Source organism: Miscanthus floridulus, chromosome 7 (assembly GCF_019320115.1).
Source record: "Miscanthus floridulus cultivar M001 chromosome 7, ASM1932011v1, whole genome shotgun sequence".
NCBI lineage: Eukaryota > Viridiplantae > Streptophyta > Magnoliopsida > Poales > Poaceae > Miscanthus > Miscanthus floridulus.
The window spans coordinates 94661568-94679375 of record NC_089586.1 but is presented as its reverse complement, the minus strand read 5'-3'; the positions used below and the strand labels follow the sequence as shown (position 1 = coordinate 94679375).

The 17808-nt window shown below is 47.5% G+C and overlaps 1 protein-coding gene across 1 annotated transcript; it reads left to right on the top strand.

The window, feature by feature from the left end:
• Positions 1-9534: 9534 nt before the first annotated feature.
• On the top strand, positions 9535-9861 carry LOC136465882 (uncharacterized). The gene has a single exon (XM_066464447.1). The coding sequence runs from the start codon at positions 9535-9537 to the stop codon at positions 9859-9861; it is 327 nt and encodes a 108-aa protein (XP_066320544.1).
• The last annotated feature ends 7947 nt before the right edge of the window (positions 9862-17808 follow it).

The window sequence follows — 17808 nt, the reverse complement described above, 5'->3', positions numbered from 1 at the left end:
CAACGTCTCTAATACATAACGCCCACATGCCTCAATAGTTAGCATCGATCCTTCCACTAGCGACTTGAGACCGGCTCCCTCTCTCGTCCGTTTGTAACCCCTACTACAAACCAGTGACGAGAACACGAGCAGCATCGAACTGGACGTAGAGACATTCTACCCAAACCAGTATAAATCCTTCTATCCTTTGAGCATAGCCATCCGAGTTAGATGCGCAAATTATAAAATTTACTAGCTGGTGATACAAAACACTGACAGTTGGTGCGCTAGGTAGGGCCCTTTTGTGCTTCTCATTGTCCACAATAGGCCACGGATGGCTAGCCATGATGTGAGTTGGGTCCTGGGCGCACATGTGTGCTTTGGGAGCCTAGATTTCTTCATCACCATGGAGGGAGAGCTGGCGCGGGCTCCCGTCCCCCTCCAACTTCTTCGCTCCACTAGCCTTGATGCAACCATCGAGGCCCTTGAGGAGCTGCGGTTGCACACCCTAGAGGCCCATGCCCTCGAGAGCGACTAGCTCCTCGGCTTCGATTACGAGAGGCTAGAGCACCAACTCGACACCTTCCTAGGACCCCGACCGTCCCAGGAGGACATGCGCTACCTCACCTTCTCATTCGGCAACATCATGGCATAGGTTACCGGAGGAGAACCACTCTCCTTGGAATACCTCACCTAGGACGCCCCGACAGCGTTCCCATTCGGTCTACGCAACACCACAAGGACCATTGGTCACCTTGTGGCACGGCGTGTGCACCTATCTCCCATGGATAATGAATTCGTGGGTATGACGGAATACGTCGCGGAATCTTTCCATGACCTTCTTGCAGGAGACTCAGAGTCGATCTTCGACTCTAACTCTAGCAGGGTAAGCCATCACCCCTCGTGAGAATGCTTTATGGCCGACACCCAAGGGACATGTCGAACGCGTCCATGAAGTAGGGCCTACTCCTATGAATGACCCCGACGATGGTGTTGAGGGAGATGTAGGGGCCTTGCCTCACATGCGGGTAGAGCAGCTAAGGGCACGAAACAAGGAGATCAAAGATGCGCGTCTCTAGTTGGAGCAGGAACGCACGGAGCTCGAGCGCGAGATTGAGTGCCGTGGAGATGGTGGCCGAGCATGGGCTATCGCCTGCAATGTGAATCGGAGGATCGTCGAGGACGACGGAGGCCTCCCACATTTTGCCTGGGCAAACTAGAACATAGCTGCCGCTATGGCCTTGCTCTGAGGGCTCTTGAAGCCCACGATGCTCGAAGATTGATGGGTTCATCGCAAAATCTGCACGCTGCTCGAGCGCGCGGTGGCGCGGCAGGCGGAGAGCTCACTGTCTCGGCCATTCGAGCTTGACGCCAGTTAGCACGTGTCTTCGAGATGACATGGCTAGGACATAACCATCCACCAGGCGCCATGCGACGGTGGGGGGCTTGCCATGGTACCGGTGCATGAGCGTCTCGGCCCCAACCGTGATGCACATGACACCCTAGACGCCCGTAAGCACGGATGGGGGGACAAGAGAGAGGAGGCTAGCCATGGCTACCACCCTCGCCATGGCAGATGCTACGATAGTGGCGAGGACTAGAGCCCGAGCCCCGACCTGCTAGGGTCCTAGGCTTTCGGCTGGCACAACCTCATCACGGCTTTCCCACCGCGGTATAGGCCACTGACCAACATCCTGAAATACTCTAGGGAAATGAACATTGGCCTATGGCTTGAGGATTATCGGCTTGCTTGTCAAGCCAGTGGTTCGGATAGTGATTACTTCATTATCCGCAACCTCCCCATGTTCCTGGCCGAGTCGGCGCGAATAAGGCTGGAGCACCTTCCGCCCAATTGGATTCAAAGCTAGGCGGATCTGAAGGAGATCTTTGTGGGAAATTTTCAAGGCACCTACACATGCCTTGGGAACCCCTGGGATCTAAAGAATTACTAACATAAGTTTGAGGAAACTCTCCATGAGTACATCTGACGCTTCTCCACGCAATGCAACAAGTTGCCCGACATCGCCAATGCTGACATCATCAGAGCCTTCCTATCTAGGACCACCTGTGAGTCTTTGGTCCACAAGCTAGGACGCAAGGGCCCTTGGACCACCAAGGAGCTCCTTGACATCGCCACCAGCCATGCCTCAGGCAAGGAGGTGGTTAGAGTGATTTTTGACTGCTCCAAGGGCAAGGCGAAGAGGGACGAGTACGCCAGCGAAGGCACCTCTAGTCATCCCAACAAGAAGAAGAACAAGTAGCGACATGGGGGCTTGCTCGTGGCCGCTACTGAGCGGAAAGGTGGTCGAGCGCCCACCGAGGGTGCTCCCGGCCACTTCGAAAAACTACTCGAGGGGCCGTGCCCAAACCATGCCTTCCCTGTCAAGCACCTATATAATGACAGCGGTCTCATGAAGCCTTTCTTGTCTAGGGGCACCAGAAAGGAGGGCTAGAGGAAGAAGCCTGACCTGGCAGCGGATGACCCCGAGGGAAAGGATGGAAGCTTCCTGATGTAGACATGGTCCGATCTTCCAAAAGGTATGATAGCGTCGATTGGTAGAGACTCGACATTCATGATCTAGGCTTTGAACCAAGACTGATTTGGACCCCCGCAACCATTACACCACTGCTCCGTTGGTTATCAACCACGCGAACATGATTGACCTCGCCAAGAAGGCTTTCCTACAAGCGAATCGAGAACACAAGCAAGAACGGGATGAACGCAATCTAAAATTGCAAATAAATATGAGGCTTATGATAATGAGAAGGAGTTCAAGTATTTATTCGAAAGGACTAATCGCCATAGGCGAACAAGATCAAGAACTGGGGCCCTGGTTCACCGCAAGCAGCCTTGGCGGCACAGTTGCAGCAAAACGATGTCTATTTCACAAGGAAATCAAGAAATAAACAAAACTCAAACCCTAAGGAGAGTGACGGCTGCTATTTATAGAGTCTTGGGCGTCACCCCCCCTGGACGTGTCCCCTAATGGGCCCAAACACGATACACGGTCCAACAGACCAAAAGACGGTGTCGCAGCACCCTGGCAGATTATGGATGCTGACTTGTTTCGACGATTTCCGTTGATTTCGAATGTCTTTTAACGTGAGACCACTTGGATTAGCTTCCTTATCAAATTAGCTTTCCAACCATATGTGGATCATAGAAAACAGAGTCCGGATGCGTCATGGGTGACCAGTTTAAGGCATACTGGTCCTAGAGGCCGAGGCAGACTCGAACTTGAGTTGCTTTGGGCCTCCACCTTGGGGATTCGAACCAAATTAGCCTCAAACCTCCTTCTTGACTTGGACACCCATGCTGGCCTCCTACCCCTCCATACCATGTGCCAAACATGGTCATATGCATGGGTGCATGTCCTCATCATCCTCCCCTTCTTGACAAAAAGCCATCCTCAACGTCGATTGTGCTTGAAAATGATCATGCACAACATAAAGGATAACGGGGTTGTGAAGACAAAGGGAACTGAAATAATTGTGAGAAGGAATGCGACCATGTTTTCAAGTTTCTAGCATGTCATCTCGCATAAAAATTTCAGCAAGCATGTAGACTCCATGATTCGAATGCACACGATATATGTCAACACTATCCTGCAAAAGATTAGAACTAACCAAAGACAATGCAGGAATAGATGGTCTAGCAGACATAGGTAGCAACCAATAATGCTCCCCTTCTTGGAAGTGAACTTGTTTCTTTGAAGAACATGAGAAAATGTTTGTATTATTATGGCTGCCCTCTAAACGATCATAATCTTGTACAACAAAAGGAGAATTCATATTACTACGAATGTATACTCGATGTATCATATATTGTCCCTTGTTGTTATATTTGCCAATAACATGATATGTGTGTTTAGAAAGCCAAGGCAAATCAGCATATTTAAAAAGGCTCTCCTCCAAACAATCTAGGTTACACAAAACATCAAATTCAATGTAACCCAAAGTATGTAAAGAAGACAATAGTTTGAACTCATCAGTTTTAGTAGCAATATGAATAATATGTTTATTTTCAGCACAAGTGATTGGTTCCAAAACATGTAAAACTAAAGCATCATCAGCCAATTCATCTTTATCACAAGGAACTTCAAGCAAATTATCATAGGACAGAGATAAATCAAGAGAGGGTTCCACTAACAATTGCTCTATGATAGCATGGTTTGTGGAAGAATTTAGTACATTAAAACAATTCTCACCTTCCGTGAGTGTAGCACCATGGGCATTACCTGTGTTCTCAGCAGGAGTAATAGGTGCATTGTGAAGTGATAGTTCTGAATTTGCATATGAGGTTGTGAGCTCCTCATTTTCTTCTATGTTATCCTCTCGCTTATGTACATTATCCTGCAGAAGGTTAGTCATAGCAAGAGGAATAATAATAGACTCCTCCTCTAAATGGTGCACCTCAGCATATGAAGTCAAAATAGGAGGTGGATTAACAAAGGTTTCTCGCATAAGGAGTTTCATATCATTCCAAGTTTGAGGTTTATCAGAAGGATCTAAAGACTCCCACCAAGATAAAGTAGAATATCACAAAACACTAGCTGCATTTTTTACCTTCCTCCTTGGACACATAAAGCGAGTAGCAAATATGTTATCTATGGCAATTTTCCACTCCATGTACTCATCAGCACCTATACCATCATAAGTCGATGGATACGAATAACCTGTCATTGTTAGAAGATAGCAAAAGACAATACAAAAGTATTATCCCTGTCAACTACTTAGGTTGTGGACAAGGAAAAACAAGGTACTCAACTCTCAAGCGTCTTACCACGGTCTTACAAGTGTTCTTACCAAAGCAACAGGCGGTGCAATCGGTCAGTGACCGTGATACCGTTGTAGCTTGAGTGTAATAGTTGCAAGGCGAACCTGTACTTGGTTAGAAGAAAGTGGAGCTTGGACAGGCACAATATAGTAGCAAGGAATAGCAAAATTCACAACTGGATAGCAAAGCTGAATAAGTATCCCAAGTACTTGTCTTAGTTGCTGGCCTACTCACGTTCCAAGTACCAGATGTATCAAGTGATGTGAACAGCTAGAATATGATTAGGAACAAAGCATAAATCAGCACACGCAAACACAGCTTAAATGGCGCTCTCTATGTGCTCCTCTAGATATTGTTCCACTTTCACCCCTCTCTTTTTTCTCTATTTTTGGGATGCCGTTGTTTTTTGGGATTCTTTGAATTTTCTTTTTATTTTTTGATATTTTTTCTTCACTTAGGAGCACAAAATAAGTAACCACAGAAAATATGAGCTTAAACAAGTGAAAGGCCTGTGGAAATTTTAGAAGATGTGCTCAAAATCAACAAAAAGCTTGTGACCACGAAAAGATGATCCCGTGACCAGTTTTTGGCCAAAATAAAAATTTCTAAACTTGCAACTGCGGGGACGGATGGATCTGAATTTTTTTTCTGATCGATTTTAATATATGGAACGTCGAAATCCGAGTTCGTATGCAAAAACTAGACCAGTTTTACGAACTGACTCCGAATTAGAGGATAAAACAGGAACAATGCGCGCAAAATTGGTTACGACAGCAAGGATTTGATAGAAATAGTGAAGACAAGTGTAACAAATTAGATGGTGTGGACTAAGGTTTGATGGATATAAAGGAAACACAGCAAGACTTGAAGGTGTTCACGGATTATGATGAAAAACAAAGGGAAAACACAAATTGGACTCAAAAACGATATAAAACCAGCAACTAGAACTTGCCCTAGGACACAAACTCAACAACGTGAAACAGAGACGAAATTGCATGGCACAATGAGGCTATAGGATAGGGAATATGTGGCGGTGTATATTTTTTTGGCTTTTTGTGGACTATAGGTAACGTAAAAACAGTAACAATCTAAAAGGGGAAAACAAAGTTATACCTAACGGGCAACAAGGGCTCTGATACCACTTGATGTAGACAAGGCCCGATCTTCCAAAAGGTATGATAATGTTGATTGGTGGAGACTCGACATTTATGATCTAGGCTTCGAACCAAGACTGATTCAGACCCCCGCAACCGTTACACCACTGCTCCGTTGGTTATCAACCACGCGAACGTGATTGACCTCGCTGAGAAGGCTTTCCTACAAGCGAATCAAGAACACAAGCAAGAATGGAACAAACGCAATCTGAAATTGCAAATAAATATGAGGCTTATGATAATGAGAAGGAGGTCAAGTCTTTATTCGAAAGGGCTAATCGCCATAGGCGAACAAGATCAAGAACTGGGGCCCTGGTTCACAGCAAGCAGCATTGGCGGCACAGTTGTAGCAAAATGATGTCTGTTTCACAAGGAAATCAAGAACTAAACAAAACCCAAACCCTAAGGAGAGCGACGACTGCTATTTATAGAGTCTTTGGCATCAACCCCCCTGGACACGTCCCCTAATGGGCCCAAACATGATACACGGTCCAACGGACCAAAAGACGGTGTCACAGCACCCTAGTAGATTCTAGATGCTGATTTGTTTCAATGATTCCCATTGATTCCAAAGGTCTTTTGATGTGAGACCACTTGGATTAGCTTCCTTATCAAAATAGCTTTCATACCATATGTGGGTCGTAGAAAACGGAGTCTGAATGCGTCCTGGGTGACCAGTTTAAGGCAGACTGGTCCTAAAGGTCGAGGCAGACTTGAACTTGAGTTGCTTTGGGCCTCCACCTCGAGGATTCAAACCAAATTAGCCTTGGACCTCTTTCTTGACTTGGACTCCCTTGCTGGCCTCCTACCCCTCCATACCATGCACCAAACATGGTCATATGCATGGGTGTCATGTCCTCATCACTTCCCGACACCCAATGGCTGCCTCATGATCTTTGGTGGGTCGGTAGCTTACAACTCCAAGCACCACCAAAAGATCACACGTCGCAAGATCTATGCGGCCGAGCCAGCCATGCCATTTTTCCTCTAGTGGTCGGAGTCCGCCATCACCTTCGACCGATCCAAACATCCAGATCGCATCCTGCAGCCGGGAAGATACCCGCTCGTGGTCGACCGATCGTCGGCATGAAGCGCCTAACCAGGGTGCTGATGGACGGAGGCAGCGACCTCAACATCATGTACGCCATTACACTTGATGCCATGGGTGTCGATCGGTCGTGCGTCCAACCGACCAAGATGCCCTTCCACGGTGTCGTGCCAAGGAAGCAAGCCATACCGCTCAGGCAGATCGACCTACCTATCACCTTTAGGGATCTGACCAACTATAGGATGAAGACCCTCACCTTTGAGGTGGTCAGGTTCCATGGGACCTACCACGCCATCCTAGGACGACCATGCTACATGAAGTTCATGGCTGTCCCCAACTACACCTACCTAAAGCTCAAGATGTCGGGCCCGCGTGGGGTCATCACCATCGACACCTCCTTCCAACGTGCTTACAAGTGTGAGGTTGAGTGCTGTGAGTGTGCCTCGGTAATCATCGCCTCCGAGGAGCTCACGGTCATCAAGGAAGTGACTGTCAAGGAGGCACCTGACTCCAAATGGTCGACCAGATCCTTTGAGCCCACAGAGGGTGTCAAGGAGGTCCTCATAGACCCTAGTAGCTCTGAGGGAAAAGTGGTGTGCATCGGCACCACGCTTTCCTCCAAATAGGAAAGCGTGCTCATCCACTTCCTCTGCACCAACAGAGATATCTTCGCATGGAAACCCTTAGACATGCCAGGCATCCCAAGGGAAGTCACTGAGCATGCCTTGAAGATCAGGCTAGGCTCCAAGCCAGTGAAGCAGCACCTACATTGCTTCGATGAGGAGAAGCGTAGGGCCATCAGCGAAGAGATCACAAAGCTTTTGACGGCCAGATTCATCAAGGAAGTGTATCATCCTAAGTGGTTAGCCAATCCCATCCTCGTACGAAAAAAGAATGGAAAATAGAGAATGTGTGTTGACTACACGAGTGTCAATAAGGCATGTCTGAAGGATCCGTTTCCTTTGCCACATATAGATCAAGTAGTCGACTCAACCTTAGGGTGCGAAACCCTCTAGTTCCTTGATGCGTACTTTGGGTACCATCAGATTGCCATGAAAGAGTCCGACCAGCTGAAAGGTCCTTGTTTGGTTTTGGTAATTGAGTGACAACCTAGGTGGACTAATTGTGTTTATGTGAGATACACAGGTGATTAGTCCACAGGTACATGTGTGTGAGCAACATATGCCATGGAGGTGAAAATGGCTTGGAGATGTTGCAGAGCTCACACATGTGATGATGAAGGAGCTTATTGCACATGAGACATGACATTGAGTCATGTGATTAAGGTGGAGAAGATCAAGACAAGACTAGGCTTGATGGACCGGTTGCAAGCGTGAAGGGCAAGTCGAAGGCTTTGGAGTGATGGACCGCGTGGCGGTGAAGCTTGAGCAAGACTTGGCGCTGATGGACGATGGCAATGGTGAAGAGCAAGTAGAGTCAAGATCGATGAACCAATATGATCATGTGATGATATGAAGTGGATCATATCATTGTTGATCGTGTTGGTGCATGTGTTGCATCGACATTGGAGGAGATGGAATGGAATGCGCAAGGCAAAGGTATAACCTAGGGCATTTCATTTCACCGGTCATAGGTGTGTAGAGAAGTTTATGACCGGGTTTAGGATAGATGGCCATACTATCAAGAGGAGCAAACTTGTTTGCATATCGGTCATCTAGTGCCACTCGAGTGATCTAACTTTGCATTGTCGCTAGGATCGAGTGGCGTGGCAAGTTGAGTGGCTAACATCCTTTAGGAAATGATTGTGAAAATGCTAACACACATACACATGGTGGTGTACACTTGGTGGTGTTGGCACATTTACAAAGGAGGTGGTGTTTGTAGGGGTGAGATGGGTTTGGGTTCGGGAAAATAGAATGCCTATTTTCTATTGCGCTGGATGCAAGTTCTTGTGGTTAGCACATTGGAGCAAGGGTGATGAAGTAAGAAGTGAAAACGAGTTAATCGCAAAGATGCTGGCATTGGTCAACTGACCGGACACTGGATCTGTATGCACCGGATGCTGGCAGGCTGCATCCGGTCAGGCTGACGTACGATGATGCAGAAGTTGGAGTGTGACCAGATGCTGGCTACGTCCGATCAAGTGTGACCGGACGCGTCCGGTCGAGGTCGGTACCTTACTGGAAATGACCGGACGCTGGGGGTTCAGCGTACGGTCAGTTGAAAGCTACTACGTCCGGTCAGGTCAAGTGACCATTGGAACCAGGACACGTGGTCGTCTGCGAGCGACCGGACGCTGAGGTCCAGCGTCCGGTCAACACAACCGGAGCGTCCGGTCGGCCCGACCGTTGCCCAGTGAAGGGGTAACGGTTAGTTTAGCCCTTGGGGCTATAAATAGAAGTGGCCTTCGGCCATGGCTGGTGCTGAGCACCTCAAGGGACTTAGTGTCCATGCTTGTGAGTGCTTGGGAGCCCTCCATCACACACATACTTGACGTCCGAGGTGACTCACAGCTGGTCATCGATCAAGTCATGAAGGAGTCAAGCTACCATGACATACTCGAACTCAATCACATCCTAAGGTGGCTCAATGAAGCGGTCGACACGCTGGCGAAGATGGTGTCAAGCCGAGAGCCAATGCCAACGGGCGTCTTCACCAGCAATCAGCACAAGCCTTCGATCCGCTATGAGGAATGGGGACAGACCAAGGACGAGCTATCTGCCCTAGGCTTGAGGGCTGACCAACTGCCCGCTCCTTCTGACCACGAAGTCATGGAGGTCGGCAAGGATTCGGCTGCGGAGCCCGACCTTCTAGCTGATTGGTGGACCCCGTACCTTGATTGGCTCCTCCATGGAGTGCTCCCAATAGACAAAATGGAGGCTCGGCAGATCGCATGCCAAGCCAAGTCTTTCTTCATTATCGAGGGGGAGCTCTACAAGTGAAGCCACCGCAGGATCCTATAGCATTGCATTCCCATCATACAAGGGATGCAACTGTTGAAGGACATTCATGGTGGGGTCTGCGAACATCATGCTGCACCCAGAACCCTAGTTGGAAACATGTTCTAATAGGACTTCTACTGGCCAACCACGGTGGCTGACGCCGAGCAGATTGTGCGCACCTACGAAGGGTGCCAGTATGCTCCAGACTATCCCCATCACGTGGCCATTCACGGTCTAGGGGCTTGATCTGGTTGGGCCTCTCAAAAGAGTGCTTGGGGGCTACATGCACTTGCTCATCGCTGTGGACAAGTTCACAAAGTGGATAGAGGCTCAGCCAATCTCCATGATCAAGTCCAAGCAAGCCGTGCAGTTCTTCCTCAACATCGTCCACCGCTTCGGAGTCCCAAACTCGATCATCACAGACAATGGCACACAGTTCATCGAGAATAAATTCCTCCAATTCTATGATGGCTACCACATTTGTGTCGACTAGGCCGCCGTGGTCCACCCCTACACGAACGGATAGGTTGAGCACACAAATGGCATGGTCCTGCAAGGCCTCAAGCCTAGGATCTTCGATCGGCTAAACAAGTTCAGTGGATGATGGGTCGCGGAGCTTCCATGGTGCTCTAGAGCTTGAGGATGACCCCTAGCCGGGCGACCAGCTACACACCTTTCTTCATAGTCTATGGTTCCGAGGTAGTCCTCCCAACCGACCTCGACTACGGAGCATCGAGGGTCAGGGCATACGACAAGCAAGGGGCTGAGGCATCCCTCGAGCACGCCATGGACCAGCTCGACAAAGCGTGCGATGTCACCCTCCTCTGCTTGGCCAAGTACCAGCAAGTGCTATGCTGGTACCACAAGCGTCGAGTGCGGGATCGGGCATTCAACATCGGGGATTTGGTGCTCCACCTCATTTAGAACAACAAGAACCGCGACAAGCTTTCTCCGCCTTGGGAAGGACCATACGTCATCGTAGAGGTGCTCTGACCAAGAACCTAACCATCGATGACAAAGTCTTCGTCAATGCTTGGAATATTGAACAACTACGTCACCTTAACCCCTAGCCTATGCATGTACTTGCAAAATTTAAGAACAAAGTTTTGCCATCATGTCTCCATGATCTTTAGTGACACCCAACCCTAGCAATGGCAAGGGTCGGGCCTCACTCAGGGGCTGATGGGGGTACACCTACCTAAAAACATTCTCTATGCCTGACCCTCCCCTACGTTAAGACCTAAAAGCAAAGGCCAGGGAAATAAGCGCTGAGTAAAACTGGTCGGGCTATAAGAAACCTATGCCCCAGTGGCTACGGTGTTTTTGCTCACCAGCGTAATAAGAGTTGTTTCGCTCGCACCCCGAGCTTTACAGCCTTAACCACAGAAAGGGTCCGAACGCATTAACCTTTTTATACATAAAAAGGGATGAAGAACCAAAAGATGGTTCAACCATAACAAAACATAAAGACTTATTTACTTATTACAAATTTATCGACTGGCCAATCTAACTACCTAACCCCTCGAGGGGATGACCTCATCCTCAATTTTGGCAGATAAGTCTTGCACTGGGGGAGCCTCCAACCCCTCGATCTCCTCTAGCTCGACCTCGGTGCAGCCGGGCGCGAAGCCCTAGCTCATTGTTGCCAGATCGATGTTCTTGTAGTGAGAACGAGCGATCGCAAATGACCAATGAACTCCAAAGCAGAGTGCGTGTCACAGAACCGTCTAATTTATAAGAGCATAAGTATAATAGCAACCACCAAGGCAGTCAAACCATCACACTTGAGCCCATATAAATCTGGTAGTCCATCGAGTATCGTGAAGGATCTCGATTCAACTAATATACAAGCCAAGATCGTACATGATTCAACATAACCAGTCACATGCTACATCATAGTTCACAAATATCTCACATACATCAGAGTTCACATAGTTATTACAAACCAAGTTTAAAAGTAATGGAAGCAAAGTAGTTTGACATCAACATCACACGTAGTTTAATACATAGCCAGTTTCATAGTCATCTCCAACCAAAAGCATAAGGGTGAGATGAAATACAGAATGACCATGCCCATGGTCCTATTCCTCATCCACTTTAGGAGTAAAGCAGCTCTTGCAGTAGCCGTGGTACATAACATTATCTGCAATAATGGGAATAAAACCCTGAGTACGAGAAGGTACTCAGCTAGACTTACCCGTCCAACTAAAATACTAAGACATCAAGGAGTATGCAAGGCTTTATCAGTAGAGCTAGTAGACTTTATTTACATAAAAGCATAAGTTGTCCAATATCTTTCAAAATGTGAATCACCAGTTATTAATCCTATCTCATACTACATTAGCAACTATCATATGCCAAACATGTTGGTACCATTAATTCATCACAATAATAACCATATCTTGTTGAGTTCTTTCATAATCTCATAACCAACACTTTCATCAATTACTACGATGAAGTTTACTCCTGTCAAGTTCTCACTATCTAGGAGAGATAACAATTCGAATTGATTCCTACCCAGCTGAGGAATTATTCCTAACACACACCCATACTTCCCCCATTGGGGTTGTATTAGGTCACCTTTGGGACAACTCAAATACAATCGCGGGTAAGACCAGTGCCGCACCCTCAAAGATACAACCAATCTGCCAGGATGCTTAGGACTATAACCCACCCTTAGGCTTATGCCATTGGCTCTTCGCACATCCTTACTGCCTCTAGGGTGTGCACTTTAACTGCTCATGTCCTTGGCCTAAGTTGAGCTACTCGGCTTCGTGGTTAGAACAACTTATCCAGCCAACTATGTGAGAGGCATGTGTTCAACATGACAAGATGATCTCCAACGACCGGTCCTTAAACGACACAGACAGAATCACTATGATTACCACAACATAAGACTCTGCCCGGTCTCCAATTATTCAACATCATCAGGTTATGTTCCACGATAGCACAATATAGCCAACAGTGATCAAATTATCACCTATAGCTCGCAGGTGACAGGAAATCACCCGACTTTTACCGGTCTAAGCATAGATAAGCATAATAAGCGTTCCTGAACTTAAATAGGATTCATGGTAGATATTACTAGACAAGGAAAGGTAATATGCAGCAAGTGTTTCCAAACAACTCCTATCACATAATGCATCAATACGAATAACTTTAGGTGACATTAATAAAGTAGGGAGACTTATAATGCTCCGGGGCTTGCCTTTCACGAACGTTGCAGGCTGGTGATCCGGGCACTCAAGAAGATGATCGGCTTCAGGCTCTCCTTCTCTAGGAACCTCCTAGTGCTGCACCTCTTGGTTCTTCTCCTATGGATTGACGTTGAGTTCCACCAACGTGATCTCCTCTGTTGCACCTATTGCATGCATATGAATAAGTAAGTTCCATGAATGCAAAAGAAGGATCACGGAGGATGTGATAGGGGAATGTACATGCTGCAATAATGATGTTAAGTTACACAATGATAACAATGCTAACTCCTTGTTTACTGAGTAGGTGCATATCTCTTCTCTATTCATTTCCAATATTCATCACAAGACAATTTCAGAGCTACACATAGCAGCTACTAGCTTACATCATAACTGAAGTTCTACCTATACAAATGCTGTGATATTGGACTTTATGGAAATATTATAAAACTTCCTACAACTCTTATTTAATCACCAAAAGCTAATTCAAACTCTATACTAACCAAAGCAGGCAATCTATCTAGCTCTGTCCAAAAATTCTAGAAAATAAGTATTTCGGGAGACCAACTTTAAACAGCTATAACTCCTAAACCATTTGGCCTATTGCCCTGAAATTTTGACACGAGATAGATGAAGAAGTTATATACAACTTTGTTATTAACCATTTTACAGTAAACATCATTATGACTACGTAACATACCCAACAACAGAATCTGTCCTAAAACAACTTTAGATTGAATTATAGAACAATAACATTTTCACTGCATATAAGCATTCAAAATTGGACATCACCAAACATACCAACAGTTCAGGAATATCAAATACACCCAAGAAAACATAATGGTCAAGCCCAATCTATTTATTTAAATGCCTTTATTAATTTAATTATATAATTAGGTGAAATAACAAACATATACCAAATATACACAATAAATTCTCAGAAAATTATAGTGGCTTCCAAGTTCTCCCAATAGATTACTGTAAAAATTTCATACCATTTGAACATGTATAACATTCTCTACAAAAATGACAAGCTAGCAAGGCTTATTTTAGTAAAAATAGTTAACCCTATATAAAAGTGTCAAACAACAGATTATATATTTTTCTTAGCTTCATCCTAGTGCCATACTATAGTACAAAAATTTGCATGGCCATATGTTACTTATTTTTATACCCATAATTTTCCTTAGAAAAAACCATTTATTAATAGATAAATAGAAAGACCATACTTCAATCAAGTTTACAGCAAGTTTATTATTTTTCCTAGCTAGATCATGTCAACACAAGACCAACAAAATTAGAATCACAATTTTATCACTTTTCTAGCTCAAGATATACATTTCACAATATTGCAAACATTCAAAAAGCACTTATCTAGCCATATTTGATTTACCTATAAAAATACTAGAAAGTGTACATTTCATGTTTTTATAAAATACTACACTTCATGAGAAATACAATAAAATTTGGTTCACCAAAATTGGACATCTACAACTCAACTTATGATTTTTCAAAGTTCGCATACATTTCAAAAATAAATGCATTGGAATTTAAATCAATAGCCGCTGACAGCTGGGACCCAAAAGTCAGCCGAGCCCACACGTTAGTGGCACAAAATAGAGCACCGGCGTTGACCAGCCAGAGTTCACCGACGACGAGCTCTCCGACGATGGCACTAGCACCACAAGGTTCCCCATGACCTTCCGAACGCACTGGTGTAGCAAGTTGGGTCGATAACAGAAGCTAAGGGCGACGGTGACGCTAATGGTGGCACAGCGGGTGGGGGTCAACGGTGCACCACCGGAGTTGGCCAAGATGGCACAAATTAGGGTTCGGCCGAGCTTCTACACCCTATGGTGAACCTAGCGCACACACAAGCACGGTGAATGGTGGTCGGAGGCGGCCCAGCCACGTGCGGCGTGGCACGGAGAACGACGACGATGGCCGTGGCGCTGCACAGGGGGCATCACCATGCTCTACTAGCTACATGAAGGGTTCAGTGAGGTGGTGGGAACATAGCGGAGCTACGACTACGGTGAGAGAGCGGTGCGAGCGCGGTGAGGTGCCGAGCGGTCAGCAATGGCGTCGGTGGCGAGAGCGCTGCTGCGGGCGGTGTGCTAGCGAGCGAAGGGGAGGCACAAAGATTGTATAGCCACGACGCGGCGTCAGTGGCCTGATGTGGTCGGCCACCCATGGCGAGGCGACGGCGTCATTAGAGTACCGCATTCATGTCTGACAGCGCCAATTGACGATGCTCAAGCGCTTAATCCACGGTTAATTAGCGATAACTCTCTTAATAGAAGTTGTAGATCTACATACTAGCTCCAACATTGCTTAAGTGATCTAGGGCTAATTTGCAAAGGTTAGCAAGTTAAATCATCCCAAAGTTAGGCACAATGAACTGTTAAATCAGTTAGGACTTAGAAAATTTCCTAAGTGTTAAAAATAGTATTTTACTGATTTTTGTGAGCTCTAAATGACCAAGCTAGGCACTAAATGAGCTCATGACCCAAAAATAAAAGTTATTGCTCTAATCAAGTACTACAACTTTGCTTAAGGGTGCTCTACCATGCAAACCCTCTATGACATAGTTCAACCTAGGTCAAACATACCACTTGAAAATGATGACTTACACTATAACTATGACTTAGAGACCAAACTAGCCTTAGTCATGAATACCAAAGTTGTTCCATGTGATATTCTAAACATGTTTAAGGTACTCCTAGGGTTCCACAATCATTTCATACATTGGTTACAAGTAAACCCTAGCATATGTAAGGCAGTTTAGTGACAACACATGCAATATAAGCTAACATAGAGATACTATTTGAGATGCTCATGCTCATAAAGGATCAATGATGCTTGTGCTCATGCAAATGTCAAGGTTAAATGCATGCTTAACACCTAGGGAGTTACAGTGCATCCCTCGCCATCTCGCACGCCCGATCCATGATCCGGTCGGCGTGGACCGCGAGCGAGCTCGTCTCCTATGCCAGGGCCAGCTCGAGGTCACCGCAGATCAGTTAGATAATGACACATAGGGTGACATGATCATCGCTCTCCTTTAGGAGGGAGGCCTTCACCTCACTGAGCTCCCTCTCCAAGCCACGGCTCTTCACCACCTCCACACCAAGCATGTTATCGAGACCTGCCCAAATCACACGATGACCATGTCAAAGGGCCCACCATAGATTCTAGGGAGAAAGACAGCAGGGGAAACCAGAAGCTTACTGTCCACGTCTACTTGGAGCTTGCGCACCTCGTTGTGCTGCCGAGTCACCTTGGCCTCCAGGCGTCAGACCTCTTCCTAGCGCTGATCGACCTCCTCAGCGAGCCAGGTAGACATGCCCTCGGCCATGACCATCAAGTCCTTCTCCCCCTGAAGCTCAGCCTCAAGGAGGACGATCCACTGCTAGGCATCGACACGCTCTCGGTGGGCCAAGTCACACTCCATGCGGAGCTCCTCTACGGTCTGGAGCAGGTCCTCCCGCTCCTTCCATAGCCACTCGGCCTCCATGGCATCCACGCACTCCCTCTCGATCAGCGCCATGAGTTTTTCCCTAGCCTCACAGGCGTCCTTCTCCCTGACCTAGAGGTTGTCTAGCTCCTAGGTGGCGGGAGCAAGCTCGGCCACCTCTTGCCCAGCGGTAGCGAGCTATGTGGCCAGCTTCGCCGTGCCTCCCCATCAAGGTGGTCCCAAATGCCCCTCTCTCGATGAAGGAAATAGGACATCTCTTGGCTGCGACCCATAAGGACCTACGCAAAGAACAAGTCTTAGAAGCACGGAAAGGGAAAACGAGTGTCACAAGCATGTCCGTCTCATACCTAGCCAACTAGGGTGATGATGTCGCGCAGTGAACCCAGCATGGTGGACAGTGCACTAACCGTGTTCCCAACCTCCACATGGATGCTCCCCCACTCCCTCTCCTCTGTAGCGTCATTAAGGACTAGAAGCGTCGCCTCTAGGTTCTGTGGGTCCGCCCACCAGATCAGGGATCCTCCCTGTGCATGCGGGTCGCCACCCGCCCGGACCAGAGACCAGGATGGCTTCGCACCGACCCCGGCCGACACTGACCCCTCTGGTAGAGGTAGCTCCTCTGGAGCAGCCCCTTTGACAATAGAAGAGGCAGGCAGTGTGGACACAGAGGCTTATCCCATCGCTGCTTCTGCTGAGGGCACCTTGGGTGCACCCTCTTCCGCTCGCCCTACCACAGACATGGCCACCTATGCGGAGGATGGCTCCGACTGCACCACCCCCGCCTCCGATGTTACGGCCGCACCTGGCCATGCCTCACCTGCTATGGGTGCCCTAGATGCACCCTCCTCTGTCCGCTCCCCCATGGACGCACCCACTGGCTGCCCCCCTTCGACCAACACCGCGACCACCCCGACACCTCTTTTGCTCACCTCCGGTGCTGATTTGGCTAGCTCCTAGTGCGTTTGCCAGATGGCGAGGGTCTTCTTCGGCGCAAGCCTCAGGCGTGTCTCGCTTCCTCCAACACTGCAGAGGATACATCGGTCAATTTGCTATGAAAATCAATCAGAATGGAAGGACAAAAAAGTTTTTCAACTCACCTCAGGGCCATTAGGCGAGGACATTTTGGGTCGGCCTGCCCGACCCTAGCTACGCCTTATTGGCGTGGTGTCGCTTCGGGCCCTCCCTCTGCTCGGGGGGTCCGGTCAGAGCAGGACGGTCGGTCGCCACTAGTTCTGAGGCACGTCCTCTCCCTCCTACCCCGAGGCATTCCACGGG

Coding starts and splice junctions, on each gene's coding strand:
- LOC136465882 (XM_066464447.1), top strand. CDS start 9,535: ATGGTGTCAAGCCGAGAGCCAATGCCAACGGGCGTCTTCACCAGCAAT.